At 33.0% G+C, this 15,974-nt stretch overlaps 2 protein-coding genes across 2 annotated transcripts; one reads left to right on the forward strand and one right to left on the reverse strand.

Moving 5' to 3' along the window:
* Positions 1,634-5,217, forward strand: LOC18598124. Its single transcript, XM_007027505.2, has 12 exons — positions 1,634-2,138; positions 2,239-2,398; positions 2,528-2,728; positions 2,941-3,002; positions 3,095-3,143; positions 3,234-3,289; positions 3,402-3,488; positions 3,577-3,627; positions 3,722-3,961; positions 4,244-4,337; positions 4,415-4,555; positions 4,660-5,217. Exons 1-12 carry the CDS (start codon positions 1,989-1,991, stop codon positions 4,740-4,742), a joined length of 1,374 nt encoding a protein of 457 aa, XP_007027567.2. The 5' UTR covers positions 1,634-1,988; the 3' UTR covers positions 4,743-5,217.
* On the reverse strand, positions 10,327-14,748 carry LOC18598125 (serine/threonine-protein kinase spk-1). Its single transcript, XM_018121482.1, has 4 exons — positions 14,366-14,748; positions 12,929-13,897; positions 11,058-11,105; positions 10,327-10,971 (listed from the first exon to the last, which is right to left on the reverse strand). The coding sequence occupies exons 1-4, from the start codon at positions 14,573-14,575 to the stop codon at positions 10,537-10,539; spliced, it is 1,662 nt and encodes a 553-aa protein (XP_017976971.1). The 5' UTR covers positions 14,576-14,748; the 3' UTR covers positions 10,327-10,536.

A 15,974-nucleotide genomic window follows, 5' to 3' on the forward strand; every position in this document is an offset into this window, starting at 1 on the left:
TTTTGGGCACATGTATATTATTTATTCAAAAAGTATATCTAGGCTACATTCCATCGTATATATGTCCCCCAAGGGACATATAGATGTCTTTTTTTCCTTTCTTTCTTTTTTTCTTTTTGAAGAATCACATGTAACGTAATCTAAAACAAATACATTACTTATTTAAGGACAAAAAGGAAGAAAAGAAGTACAACGTATGCGGAATGGGGGATTCCTTTAGCGTAGCAAAAAGCCACTGTTTTAGCTTTGAGAAGCAGCCATTTGATTGCTGCCTTTTTCCTTCAATAAAAAGTCAGATATTTTTCAAAGAAAAAATATTAATTTATGATTTGCAATGCAAGCAGCATTTCTTTACTCTTTAGCATTTAATGTGCGATTAAAATAGATATACTCCTACTTCTTCCAGTACCCTAAGGCAAGAAATTGAATCAGATAAGTCTTTCCTAATTTCTAGCAAACTAGTTACTCACCTAATAAATTAAATTACAATTAATGGGCTAACGAAAAATCATGAAATTCATCTACATAAATCCATTATAGAAGTCAAGATTGGTTTGTTTTTATTTAAATAATCACATTACATTATTACAATTTACAAGCTGGCCTGTGCCCACCTAAAATTATTGTCAAATTAAAGCGGCATAATGAATTGGAAACGCTTTTGATCACTTCCTAATTGGATGGCTTTTCAATTTTTTTAAAAAAATTTTAATATTAGATATATAATGAAAATAATTTTCCCAAATAAGCTTCAAATTCCAATTATTACAAGAGTATATTTTCATTGCTTTTTATGGAGGACTTTGTTACGCATGTCTATTAAGTACATTATTATGGAAAAATAGTACCTTCATAAATTACTTTGTCAAGTGTTGACTGAAATATTCGAATGTTTCAATAAATAATACCTTAATAACCGCCCTTGGGATATTAATTAATTATCGAAATCTTAAATATTGAAATCAAAATTTAAGGAGTAGACAAAGCATTGTGTAATCTCTCCAAAAATGAATAGATTGGGTTTGGTTTTTGTCCTTGAAATTTTAAGTACCGTATCCGATTTGAATTAAATCTCTGTCCTTGACTGATAGGTCAAGCTATATCAGCGCCGCTAAGATTCAGGCAACAGAGTATTGATATGAAATATCCCTCAAATGGCCCATGCCATTTGCCATGTTCATGAATCAACTGGCCAACCTCGGGCTTTTATTTCTGTTTTTTACACAAAAAAAAAAAAGAAATTATATGAGCCAAACGAATCAACGGTGCTTAAGTCATCAGATATGGTGGCAGCAAGGGGACCTCTTAATTTTTCATCTGTTGTGCACTTCCATCAGTGAACTAAAATTCTAACACGACAAACAGATTGACTAAATGATCATAAACCAATAGTCGTATGGAATTTGAACACTTTTTTTTAGTTTTTTAACTTTTAATTTAAAAACCAACCAACCTTTTTACTATTTAATGGAATTTTTTAATACAGGAAAATTTTGCTTTTTTGCTTTTTTAATCCAAGCAGTAATTTTCTGGGGGGGCGTGAAGGTTGTTCACCAATGTGATTGATCCACGTGGAGATCATGTGTGATTTGGTTATGGTATACATACAAAAAGCAACTGTTTACTGACAGTTTATTCAGATCGGGCTGCCCATAGGCCCTGAGCATATGCATGTGAATCTGAGCTCACCTCTCTCTGATTCTATATAACGACGACTAAATTCTCTTTTCTCTCTCTACCGGTGTTTGAGTTTTGAAGGTCCGATGTTGTTCTTTCTTTGTTCGAAATATAACAGAAAGTAACGTATGCCATGTTGTTCTAGTTCTATAATTAAAAACAAGACTTGTTGTTGTTGTTGTTGTTTCTTCACTTCTTGTTTGTGGTGGCCGTACGTCAGGACGTTGCCGCACTTTTGTTTTTTTTTTTTAAGGCGACGTTGCCGCACTTGTTACCGTTTCTGAAAAGCAACGTTAACCTCCAGTTTAGCCATGGCTACCAGAGGATTCCTTTTATATCTGCTGTCAGGTTTCTCAGTAGCCATTCTCTCCGTACTGTTCATCAACAAGAACAACAACATGTACCACAACTCAACTCTCTTGCACTCTCCAAATGTATCCAGTGTTGATAAAGTTTGGCCTGTAAGTATTTTTCTTTCTCTGAATCTTTTATCTATATTCGGGCTTTCAATGGTGCTGATTTGCTTGATGGGGATTTTACTTTTTCTTTTTTTGGTTGCAGGAATTGGAGTTGAATTGGAGGCTTGTACTGGCAACAGTCATAGGATTTCTGGGGTCCGCATGTGGAACGGTGGGTGGGGTTGGAGGAGGAGGCATTTTTGTTCCAATGCTTACCTTGATTGTTGGATTCGATACCAAATCTGCTGCTGCTATTTCCAAATGTAATTTTTCTTTTCTTACTGCTTTCAATGGAAAATGACTTTTAAACAGATCAGAAGAGAAAATCCCATCACTTGTATTTGTAACAGAGTTGTTTTTGTAACATCAGATTTTTATATGAATGGCTGCAGGCATGATAATGGGGGCATCAGCATCATCAGTTTGGTACAATCTTCGAGTGCCGCATCCAACAAAGGAAGTGCCCATAATTGACTATGATCTGGCTCTTCTCTTCCAGCCAATGTTGATGCTTGGCATTACTGTGGGGGTGGCTTTGAGCGTGGTTTTTCCTTATTGGCTCATTACTGTGCTCATCATTATTCTCTTCTTAAGTTTGTTCAACGACCCAACCTGCCCTCTGTTTTTTACTCTTCATCACTGTATTGCTTTGTTTTTTTTTTATATTTGGATAAGGGAAACTTACTTTTTTTAGTTTCAAGGGAGAGATTAGTTACTATTCAATGAGTCAAATCTTCTAGTGTTAGATTATTTTTGTTGACATGAAATGATCATGTCTTCGTTTTGTTTTTGTTCCACTGACTAGGTACCTCCTCAAGGTCTTTCTACAAGGCAACGGAAATGTGGAAGGAAGAGACAATTTTAAAGGTACAACTCAATCATTTGAGTGAATATCAACTTTATACGGTTACAAAAAGAAAAAATAATCTCTTTTTTTTGTGGTAATTTGTAAATTGCAGAAAGAACTCACCAGGCAACAAGAAACTCTAGTTAATTCCAGGGGTGAACGTAAGATACACTATGGATGCATTAGCTATTTATCTTTAGACATATTTGAAAAAATATTAACTTTGTTTTTTAATTTTTTGAATTTTTCAGTCCTGATAGATGCAGAGTATGAACCATTGGTTCCAAGAGAAGAGAAATCAGAACTGGTTAGTCAATCAGGCTTTACGATTTGAGTAATTTTCTATATTATTATGATTTTCGATACCATCCCATGCCTCAAGATGAGAGAAACTTAAACAACTTTTCCTTAAAATCCAGCAAATATTATGTTTCAACCTAAGGTGGAAAAGACTTTTGATACTGGCTACTGTGTGGGTCCTTTTCACACTTATCCAAGTCATCAAGGCAAGCTTACTCTCTATCTCTGCTTCCACTCTCTCTGTCTATCTCAATGGTGTATTAATGTTCATGATTCATGTTATTATATTTGCAGAATGATTTGGTTGTTTGTAGCACTTGGTACTGGGTGCTGTTCTGCTTACAGGTAACCTTGGTTGATATATGAAACAATATCAATTTATTCACTAATATGCTTTCTTGGTTCAATGCTTGAAACAAATTTATGTTTTATATTTCAGCTCCCCATAGCAGTATTGGTTTTTGGATATGAAGCAACCAAATTGTACAAAGAACACAAGAAGAGAATGAGCACAGGGAACAGAGAAGCAATTTGTGAAGCTTCAATTCAATGGAGTCCATTGAACATTGCATTTTGTGCACTCTGTGGTATCTTGGGAGGTACCGTTGGAGGCTTGCTTGGTTCTGGAGGAGGATTCATTTTGGGTCCTCTCCTCCTGGAGATTGGTGTCATTCCCCAGGTAAATTTGATTTGTGATTACACATCAACATCATTCTATCATCTTAGCCAATCAAACTAAATTTTCAAATATGTGGCTCTGAGGGCATTTAGTTAATTATCATGCATAATTTCTTGTCGAGTTTACATGGCTGGATAAAATGCTTTAAGTAGGCATTGTCAACTTTGCAATAACCATTTGACAGGATGCTTACAGTACTGTGAAGTAATGTAATGAATTAATCTTACTCCCAAGAATTGATGTTTTGCTGAAAATAAAAGCTGTACTGCTTTTAATAAACAGGTTGCTAGCGCAACAGCAACATTTGTAATGATGTTCTCTTCATCCTTATCCGTAGTGGAATTCTATTTGCTCAAGAGGTTCCCTATTCCCTATGGTAAGCCTCAGTTTATTACCCCTCCGCAACACATTTTAAATTGGAGTATAATGTGATCAAATATTTTCCTTTTTCAGCTTTGTACTTGATGGGAGTATCTATTTTGGCTGGCTTCTGGGGACAGTATTTCGTAAGGAAACTAGTTTCAATCCTAAAAAGAGCTTCACTTATTGTATTCATCCTCTCTGGTGTCATCTTTGCTAGTGCTCTCACAATGGGTATGAGCTTACCATCGGAACTCAATTATTCTACATTTTGTGTACTTCCATTTCAATGTCCTGTCATTTGACAAACGATATTCTTTTCTTGATGTCTTTAACAGGAGTCATCGGCATTGACACAAGCATTCAAATGATACACAACCATGAATTCATGGGATTTTTAGATTTTTGCAGTAGCCAATGATCGTTGGCAAAGATGCTTGAGAAGATGGGATAAGGGATGTTGTGTGAGAATAGACAAATTTGGAAGGAAAGCAAGAAGATACCATAGGATATCGGCGAGGAAAATGTTGATTGGCATTAGCAACATTGGCCTTCCCAAAGAATGCTACAGTTTAAGTCTAAACGGGGATTTTGGCCAACATCTAGTTGACCAATCCAAAATTTAGTGTCCTGTAAGAATAAAAATTGCCAGTTAAGTGTCTATCGAGTCTGTCTGCAGATTTGTTTGGGTTGTGACAGTTAGCTCCTGGCTAACACCAACAACTCCAACTGTGTAAAAGTGTCTGTCCGTCTTTCTATAGACATGTCTGGGCTTGACTGTTAGCTCCTGGCTGACACCACCTTCTCCATTTATCCTCCATTGCCTTCACTCTTATTCGTGTATTCCGATATTCCTTCAATGTCCTCAATAAAGAAATGTTATACTATCTTTTTAACAGGAGTGCATCTAGAAATTTTTGTGAGTAGTGTCGTTAGAATGATACTCAAAAATTTTTTTATTATATTTAAGATTTAAATTATTTAGATAAAATTTAACACGATTTTATTTAGGAGAATATTATTGAGTATCATCATTAGTAAAATTTTGTTGTTGTTCGAGATTTGAATCTTGTGAGATAATTTTTTTTTAAATATCTTTTCATGATTTATTTATTTAAAATTATAAAACTTGTTAAAAATTATTATTCATTAGCATAAATTAAAATATTAAAATGAAGTAAAATATGATCTTACATAGCAAATTATCAGGTTTAGCAATTAACAATATGACAATTTTTTATTCGTTGATAAAAATTAAATATAAGCATCCACAAACCACATAAAATAATTACAAAATTCAAATAATCTAATAATATATCTACAAAATAAATCAAATAAAGAAAAACTTATAATTTCAAGATATTATTTGATGTGTAATATTATTTTTTATTATTTAGATTATAATTATGAACCCAAATTATCAAATTAATCAAAAAATATTTAAACATGAAGTATTTAAAAACTTTATTTTGGTTGAAAATTACTTACAATTTAAGCCTAAATGAATTATTTTGAGATAGTGAAAAACATAACTAAAGACCGAAAAAGGGAAGAACTTGAATTTTTATACAAAGAAAGTAGTTTAAGTTTTAATTTTTCTAATAAATCTTAAATTAGAAAAGGACATTTTTCATATTTTCTTATAGTATTTAAATATTAATACATAAATCACTTTTACTTGAAGTATTTGACCTCACTCCTTATAAAATCGTAAAAAAAATAATAAATTTATTAGTATATTAACTACGCTAAACCCTAAATAGATAATATAAAAATTAAAACATTTTAAGAAGTGTGACGCCACTCCTGACAATATGGATCCGCCCATGCCTTTGAAGTTGCACTTGTATAATTAGAGAAGTGTTTGTTCGTGGATGTGCCATTGTGGCTTTTTGTCTTGGTAAAACGATGTCATTTTGCCATCTCACTAGTCATCTGTAACTCTGTCCAAGTAACAGCTATTAGCAATTGGAAGACTAAAATATACACATATATATATATATATAAAAGACAAATCAAGTAGCACTGATATATCATTTGGTATAACAATTACTATCATTGTATCATTTTATAGCTTTTGGTACAATCAATTGATTCATACTTGCATGTATGTAAAAGTTTTAAGTTAATCCAATATTTTTAAGTACATAAATGTTTAATGCTTGAACTTTTGATTGATATTAAAAAGAATAATTAAATTTAATAATACAATTATATAAATGTAATTGCATCCTCCTCGTATATGAGATATTATGTGTGGAGTCAAATAGAAAAATACCAAACCATAAATAGTGCAGCAGCACTTGTGGGTTCACACAAATGGAATTTCATATTACAACCTACCCATGGGCCAAAAGGCAATTATTCACTCATTTGTTTGGTAGGTAAGTCCATTCCTAGTTTGGCTGCCATTCAAATCCTAGCTAAACAGTCAGCCCTTTCTCTTTTTTTTTTTTTTTATTCTTTTTTCTACATTTAACACGTGATTTAGCTGCACATTGTGCTCGTTGTTATCTCAAATTAGACTTCGATAGATCTCTACATTCATTATTAAATTCATTTTGTATGCAATATGAACTTGGCTGGGGGTCCAATATGTTTTATATTGTGGGAGAAACAGCGAAACAGGTGTACATCACTTTCTTCTTAATTCATCATGCATGCATTATTTATATGATATAATATTATATCAATAAGGTTAGGTAATTTGATCCAGAAAAATCCAAAGATGTCCTACACACATCTGGCTTTAGATAAATGGAAATAAAGCACATTGAGGCCTTAAGAAAAAGCTTTGAATCTTTTTTTTTTTTAAAGCCAGTTTGCTGCAGAAGCAATCACCTAACTCAATAGTTAGAAGCATAGGTGAAGCATTCACGGTCAACAACCCTTCAAATGATGTGACAACTTCTTTCAGGATTTGCTCCCTTGAGACTTGATATGTGTTTGACATTTCCGAAGAAGCTTAGCAAATATATTCAAGTTTTAGTTTTGGATTGTTGAGTACTTTTCGTCGCTTCTTATGATTAGAAATTAACAACACTTTTTCAGTCAAAATTTATTTACCATGCGTCTCCATAAGGAATGATTGAAGGTGGTGACCCATGCACGTCAATATAACATCAAATAAGGGATGAGTGTTTGAGGCTCTAATCAACAACAGATAATCTTTTAATTTCATTTTTGATGTTTACAATTTTTACTATTCTGATAAGATTAATTTTCCAAGAATTAAATTCTAATGTTTATTTCCCAAAAAAAAAATTATGTTCTTAAAAGGTTCATGTAAGCTATCCTTTTAATAAATCAAATAATCTTTCATAAATACTTTTTTTAAAAGTATTTGAATTTCTATTAATAGAATTATATAGAAACAAGAATTTACAAAAATGTCGATCAAGTTTATATGACATTTATAAGCACTAAAACATTTAGTTCATTGATCAATACATAATCTCTCTACTTAAAAGAGTATGAATTCAAATTCCTCTATTTAAAAAAAAAATCATACAAACATTGTTTAAAGTGTGGATACACAAATTATATGTTTTTAATATTTTACAACCATATCTAAAGCAGCATCATATTACTTTAATAGGGTTGGATTTGCAACAAAATAATTGACTGTTTGACCACATGTTCAGTGGTGGAGAGAAGCTGGCCATCACTTCTCAATTCTTTATTTTTTTTATTTTATATATATATATAAACTATGATTTTATATAATCACCTTTTAATCATTTTCCATATAAAATTTTTGATTTACCCTGCACGTGTTTCTCTATGGTAGAATCAAGATGATGCCTACCGAGGATCACCAATCAGTTGAACAGCATCTACATCCTCAACTTAATCTTTCTCTTCCCACGTAAACCTTCGTATGGCTAACCAGATACTAGAATGCTTGTTCTCTTGACAAATCAAGAAAGACGAGGATCGATGAGTCTCAGGAAGGTAGAGGAGATTGTTTTCTATATGTAGTAAGTTTATATTAAATTTTTTTTTATAATGTTTTGAAATGAATTTTAAATAAAAGAATATGTCGTTTATACTCTATAGGTATCTTGTCATCATATGTATATAATATGTTATATTAAATTTTAATTATGTAATAAGTAATCCTATTCAATCAACCATTCCATTATCAAAAGCTTTCGAAATTACATGGATTAAGTTTATCTGAATCTTTCGTGTCAAACATTGTTTATCCTCTTCTTTTTGTACAAGGAAGGCAGATTGTGACCTTTCAGTTGGAAAATCTCAAATTTATCCCATTTTCAAGAACAAAATCAGGTGCCTTTTTAGAATTGAAGGCATATCAAGTAGAGTAGTGGAAGGGTTATCTTCATCCAAAGCCACAAGATCAACATTAGTTTCTGAATGAGGAAAGGGAACACCGTCGTCACCACCTTCCGTCATGAGAGAGTTATCTAAAACTAATATGTTATAACTAAACCTGTTAAAATGGACTTAACTCATTAGGTCGTTTATTTTTTATTGAATATAGGATGGGTTGGGTTTAAACATTTAAACTCATATTAAAACTGAACTTAAATGGGTCAGCTCATCAAATCAGTGAGCTGAGACGGGGCTAGTCTTGTGGGTTAGAAAAAATATTTTTAATTAATTTAATAATTATATATTTAATTATATAAAATTAATAATTTAGTTACTAATGATATTGCTTATTTTATATATTTCAATATCTTTAATCTTTACTTGTTAAATTAATAATTTTAATTTAGATTAAAACTTATTATCTCTTTTTCTTTTATGACAATGAATATTAGATGATAAATTGATAATGATTTAAACCTGAGACATCATTGCTGTCTAAACAAGATTTAAATGTTTTGCTCGATGATGAGGATTGAGGAGGATATAAATGAGTCGTGAAGTTTCTATTATTTGGTTATATATTTATGTTTATGGGATGGTAGTTTGTGTTAAAGATTTAAACTTTATTTATGTAATTTATTTGTTTATTTATATTTAGTGTAATTTATTTATTTGTAACATATTTTATTATTCAATTTATGAATTAAATCACAGAATAATTTTATTGATTGAAAATTTGTTAGATAGAATTATAAAAATAATTTTTTTAAAAAAAAAAGAGAAATGGGCTGGCTTAACCTGGCTCATGGACTAGCAAGAGGTGGACTGAGTTGAGGTTTTAATAATTCATATAAAAAATGGGCTAACTCGGCCCAACTTATATTTTTTCAGCCTACAAAAGCTTAGGCCCGGCCAGCCTATTTTGACATCTCTAGTTACAACTAGTGGAATTAATTGTCAAGAGAGAAACCAGCTTTACTGGAGTAAAGGTTATCACGCATAGAATGGTAGTTCTGTATTCATTTGCTCAAATGAGAATATCTTGGCAATCTGAACGTCTTTTCATCATCTTATATGGGTCACCAAATAAAGATACTAAATGTGTTTTCATGAGTCAACAAATTAATGATTCCATTCAAACCAAATGTCTTGAATTTTTTTAATAAATGATTCATTCTTATGTATACTATCATATACCAAAATAAAAATTTTACAAGTCAATAATGATACATGACCTCAACATACTCGTGGGAAAAATCAACACAAAGACAATTTAGGCAACAATTATGAACTCTAATTATTCAATAATTCATTCCATCTTTAGGCATTTGTTTGTGGAATATTCTTTGTTGTTTTTGCTTGTTTTTATTTCAGATCAGAGTCATCTCCTTAGACTTGCTACTATTATTGTTTTTTCGTGTAAATAGTTATTTAAAATCAATCCATCCTAGAAAATAAAACCTCCTAATAATTTCCTGGCTTCTGCATACCACACTAGAGAAAGGTAGTCTAATGGAGTATCAACATTGTATGCAGCATGACAAACAATTAGGTTTCTAAGAGCCCTAATATCTGGAGGTAAAATTGTAAACTAACTAGCAGTCGCCAGTAAAAGTTTGAGTCATGAATATAGCTAATAAAGTTAAGTCCATGTTAATTTCAAAAGAAAGCATGAATTTTAATTTTATGCTCATTCATATGTGTCCTTCAAGGATATTTGACATTAATACAAATATTTTGCTCTTCTTCAGTTATATTTTGTAAGAAAAAATGTTTTAAAAAGAATTACATGTCCTGTGCATAGAGTCGGGCTCAAAACTAGTCTACGCAGTCAAACCGGAGGGGCAGGATTCTAGAAACGTAGGTCAGAGACCTACCTACCTAGAAGTAGATGCTGCCTTGGAGGATTTCAAAGTAGACTGGGGATCTTTGGCAGGTTTAGAATCTGCACTGATGGCAATATTCCCCATTCCAACCTCCACTGCCTCCCTCTCTTTCATCTCATTCTTCTTTTTCTCGGAAGTGTGACTATCTGCAGCTTGGTTTTGTGATAATGACCCTGATGGTTCTAAAAGTCTGGGGCCTGCATTGATCCATGGATGAAGAAGGCACTGAGCAGCACTAGGCCGCTTCTCAGGTACAAAATCAAGGATGGGAACCAGGAAATCAGTCATGTCATTTGCATCTTGCTCACTGAATTCATACTTCTCAACGAGGACCTTACCCAAGGGCCAGAAACGCAACCGACGGATGTGCCTCAAATCACCGTATCTATTAAAGAAGTCCCGAGAATAACGGCCACCCAAGGCAATCTGAGAATAATTCCCAAAATTGTTTATGCTAAATGCAAGAGTCTAAGAAAGTAAACTTCCTAATAGATAAAAATGAAAATTCTCACCTTGCGGGGCATCATTCCTAAAAGTTCCATCATCAAAGCTACGTGGTCCTGAACAGATGGGAGAAAATGTTACATTCGAGGAGTACAAGCATATATTCTGGTCATAGCTAGTTCAAATGAAAACAGAATAAAGATATCCCTAAACTGGACAACTTTCAGTCTGCTTATTTTGGAATTCTCAAGTTCAAACCTGCTCCATAGCACTTTTACAAAAAATTTTAATGTACAAATTTGGCAAGGCAAATTAACATTTTTCCTAATAGTCCATGCTTTTCAGTAGGCATATTCTGTTAATAATTAGGAAAACCCCAAAACAGCTCCAGTTTAATGGTGAAAAAATAGATCAGTTCTCCTCCTATAATGGAACTCAGACCTGAAATTGAAATTGACCAAAATGCTAAACCAACAGAAAAACATTTGTGCTTTAGAATAAGTTAAGCCAGTCTTTAGAGAAGTTAAACAAAAACAGACAGCTAAACTAATAAGTCATAATATGCCAAGCTCCCTTATGCCAGATGTTTGCTTAGTGGACAGAACATGAGAAAACTCTTCAATGCTGCCAATCTACATGTATATATAATCACACATGAGTACAAACATACACAAAACATCTACACACACACAAATTCCTAAATACAAAAAATTATTATTAACATATTCCATACGGTGATGGTACACACCAGAGTTTTAAGAACAATTAAGGTAATCCACATAAGTTATTCAACCATTCAGTATTTTCAGCTGCAAGTGAGCACTTTCAAAACTCAAACCTGAAACAATTGCATTCGGCGGCCACTACTCTGACAGTTGCACAAGACAATGACTCCTTTCCAGTACATAAATACCAAAAAAACTTTAATATAGAAGCACACAAGTAACCCAAACTAACGAACCTAATAGAAAGAGAAGCATTCCTCTCCAATCATATTGTTCGAAAACCATAACCTTGCATAATCATATGACTTATCAATGTATCACAAATCAATGTTATTCTTCTGAAATTGAGTTCAGCTTCCAGAGAAAGGAGGCAAAAATGCATCACACTAAAGGCCAAAATGATTCCCACGGTGGGAATGACCAAATCTTACTTTTGAAAGGGCAACTGCTGCCAGAAGAATGACAGTCTATTGTTCGTTCAACTTTTGCTGCCAAGCATAAATAACCTTACATTCTGCTCAGCTATCATTTCCAAATCATATGATACTAAATGCAGATAACTTAAGGTTGCCATGTAGAGGAAATGAACAACAAAATCCACAGCATTTTTGGATCAAGCGAAGTGAAGAAAAGTGAAGTGAAACAACTAACTGAAAATATAAGTAAATAGACAAGAAGAGAAATTTTCTGCCATTCACTTTTTAAATCTCTTTAAAAGTGAAGAAACAAATTTACTTCACCACACCTCTTTTACTTTACTCTCTTTCCGTTTCCAATCCTTCTTTTATAAACAACTAGCCTAAGTTTTACTTTGTCAACTTAATAGCCAAATTTCAGCATTGCAGCAGGCAAACCAAATCAAAGGAATGAAATTATCATATTAAAGAAATGTAAAATGCAAAACATCTCCGAGGAAAGAGCTGCCATGTCTAATGAATTACAAGTTCAATCACGCAAAAGAAACGTGCACTTTTGGCCCAATTTAATAGCCTCCCTTTTCTTTTTTAAGATACACTGAGCAATTTTCTTTTCCTTTCCAAAAACAAGGAAATAAATTGTTTTGACTTTTCAAGTTGATGACAACCTTCTAAGATTGAATGCCACGTCCTGAATGAACTTTCATCAAGAGAGATTGAGAAACTTAAAAACAAACACATACATCATATGTGGTGCAAAAAACATAAAACAGATAACAGCATTGTAAAAGAAAATACCTCATCTCTGTCAAAGTTGTCACCGCTGTGGGGATCAAAGAGTACATCACCTGTTGAAAGCTCAAAACAAATACAAGCAAATGACCAAAGGTCTGCTGACGTAGAATATTTCGATCCCAGGATCACCTCAGGACACCTATACTGTCTTGTCTGAATATCATTTGTAAACTGTTTATATGTCCAACATGCATTCCCAAAGTCAACTAATTTGCAATTTAAGTCAACTGATGCCAACAGTTTCCGCCTCGTGGAGCGGCTTCCTCTCTTATTACCTTGACTCACTTGACCAGTGTCCTTTGTACCATCAGCATCAGACACTCTATTGCCATTTCCAGAACTAGTGGGACGTTCTTCAACAGAACCCGCATTTGTTTTTTCACTGGGAGATGGCTCAGCTGCACCAGAGGTCTCAGGATCCCCATCAGCTTCGGCAGAAACTTCCTTCTCCACACACCCCTGAGCCGCTCGCTTAGCCTTTCTCCGAATCTTTTTCTTCTGATTTCTACTCAAATCCCCATTCATAGACTTTAAAGAGTCCAGCACTGTCTTGTCCTTACTATTGGGAAGGATGACGGGAGTGCCTGACTTTCTCGGATCCTTAGATGGATCTATCATTGACAACAGTAAAATATTTTCCGGCTTCAGATCAGTGTGTATGATAGAAAGCTCCCTATGTAAGTAATCCAAGCCCACTAGAATATGGTAACATATCTCCTTAACCATACGAATTGGCAAGCCACGATAATCAGAGTACTTGATGAGTGTCAAAAGATTATCCCCCAAGTACTCAAACACCATACAAACATGCTGTCCATTCGGACCTGAATGCTTAAAGTGATCCAAAAGCTTCACTACACATTTTTTATCTTCTTTATCCCCATCTGCGATCTGTTGCAAGATTGTTATCTCATCCATTGCCGCCTCAGTGTAGTGCTGTGCACTTTTTTGTACTTTCAAAGCTACATAATGCTGTAGTTTAAAAACAAATTTTAAAAAAAGGAAAAAATGAAAAAGCATTTTACTTAAATTCAAAGAACAGAGATTATTCCCTAGTGATTCTTCCACTGTTGCATTGTCCAAAATTGATCAAGCGGCAAATGCATTACCAGCAATGAAAGTTCTTAATTTATTCTTTATAAACCTACACTGTTTTTATCCTTTATTTTCCAGGCAATAAAATCTAGCACAACATTAACAAGTAAAATAAAATAAATAAGAACTAATGAAAAAGAGCTTTTTTTAGATAACTTATCTGCAATAAAGGATCGACAAAAAAGACTATTCAAATATTACTCAAACAAAAGAATTAAGCTAAAATGCAACAAGCTAACATCTTCAGTAAACTACAGAGATTTACTAAACATGACGGCCCAATTAAGCTGATCAAATAGGGAAACGGAGTAAAATAAAGCTAGAGAGTTAGATAGAGAGACGTACGGAGAGCTGAGTGTCCCAAGCGAGCCAAACGGTGGAGAAATGGCCCCAACCGAGCTTGCTTTGGACAACGTAACGTCCGTTCTTGAAAGTGTCTCCAATTCTAACGGCATGATAACCGCCTCGCCGGTAATCTTCGGTCCCTTCGTCTTCCGACGTGTAATCCCCGCTCTCACTTCCGCTCCACTCTTCTTCCTCCTTCTTGTCCCCCATTCCCTTCTCTTCCAAATCTAAAAAATTAAATAAACAAAAATTTTATACAAAAAAAAAAATAAATTCAACAGTTTCTTGATCAGATTCAGCAGGATCAGTAGATCTTGCAGCTACTGTTAAGTTAAGATAGAGAATGGAAATTTCTCCTTCTCTGTTAGGATTGAAGAAAAAATAAAACAAAAAAAAATTAAAAGAGAAGGGCTTTTGTTTTTTGTGCGGGAGTGCAAGCCCCGTAAAAGGGACTTTGAAATTTGGGGCTTCCTTTTCCTTTTCCTTTTCCTTTTCCTTTTTCATTTTTCGTTTATTTTTTTGTTAAACGTGGCGTATAAAAACGGGTTGTGATCCTGTGCGATAATGGGAGTGGTTCAGTGAGGTGTCATCATCATCATCATCATCATCGTCAGAAAATCCTAAAGGATGGGAGTGCTGCGCTGCAACTCCTCTTTTCTCTTTTTCATTTTTGTTTTTTTTTTCAATTTTGGAGGTTTTAGATTTTTCCTTGTTGAGTGGGTTTTGTTTTCTTATGACAATAAAGTTAAAAAAGCATTATATTTACGATGTGAAAAAGAAAAAGGTAATAAAGTGACAAATTAAATTAAATTTGATTAAGAAGTTTTATACATTATCAAATTAAATTTGATAGATCTAATAAAGTGACATATTCGTTAATTATTTCGGAATACAAGATATAATTTCGGAATCAAATTTCATTGATTCAGATGTTCCATTTTTTTTCAAACTTTTAATCTTTTAATACTATTTTTAATTTTATTTAAAATTATAAATAAATACTATTTTATTTTATGAAATGTAAAAAGTGTTTGTACACATATTTGAATCAAACTAAATATTACAATTTGAATCAATTTTCGATTTTCCTTTTAAATTTTTGTTCACAACTCAAAATGTGACTGTCACGGCTATTACTAAACGGAGTTAAAATGCTCTAACTCAATTTTAGGGATTTATAATCATAAAGATTATAATTAGACAATAATTTATAGAATAATTGAATTTTATTAGCATGAAAAAACCTATATTTACTTTCTTATTCTAGGAGGAAAAGTTATTCTTCACTCAAGTTTTCTTTCCATTCTCTTTCTTTCTCTCAACTTCTCCCCTCACAAAGCACGTTACAAGTCTCACAAGAAAATTTTCTTGGAGATTTGGTCCAACACAAAAAGCATACATATAATAGTCTAAAGAGTTAGATTTAAAATTTTTTATTTTTAATATTATTTTGCCAACGATATTAATACATATAACCATAAAAATAATTAAATAAAGTATTGACTTGGGGACAAATCATAAGAAACATCAGTATCACTCACCCAAGGCTTTCAATGGTGATCAAAGCTGGCATCCCCTAAGGCCACAACCTCCTTACGCAAGTTTTGGT

This window comes from Theobroma cacao, chromosome 5 (assembly GCF_000208745.1).
Source record: "Theobroma cacao cultivar B97-61/B2 chromosome 5, Criollo_cocoa_genome_V2, whole genome shotgun sequence".
Taxonomy (NCBI): Eukaryota; Viridiplantae; Streptophyta; class Magnoliopsida; order Malvales; family Malvaceae; genus Theobroma; species Theobroma cacao.

Bases quoted from the DNA above. Each gene is read 5' to 3' on its own strand.
- LOC18598124 (XM_007027505.2), top strand. From the start codon at position 1,989: ATGGCTACCAGAGGATTCCTTTTATATCTGCTGTCAGGTTTCTCAGTA. The intron at 4,338-4,414 runs GTAAGCCTCAGT...TTCCTTTTTCAG, and splicing joins GAGGTTCCCTATTCCCTATG to CTTTGTACTTGATGGGAGTA. The intron at 4,556-4,659 runs GTATGAGCTTAC...TGTCTTTAACAG, and splicing joins TGCTAGTGCTCTCACAATGG to GAGTCATCGGCATTGACACA.
- LOC18598125 (XM_018121482.1), bottom strand. From the start codon at position 14,575: ATGGGGGACAAGAAGGAGGAAGAAGAGTGGAGCGGAAGTGAGAGCGGG. The intron at 11,106-12,928 runs GTATTTTCTTTT...CCATCTGTTCAG, and splicing joins ACAACTTTGACAGAGATGAG to GACCACGTAGCTTTGATGAT. The intron at 10,972-11,057 runs GTGAGAATTTTC...AATTATTCTCAG, and splicing joins TAGGAATGATGCCCCGCAAG to ATTGCCTTGGGTGGCCGTTA.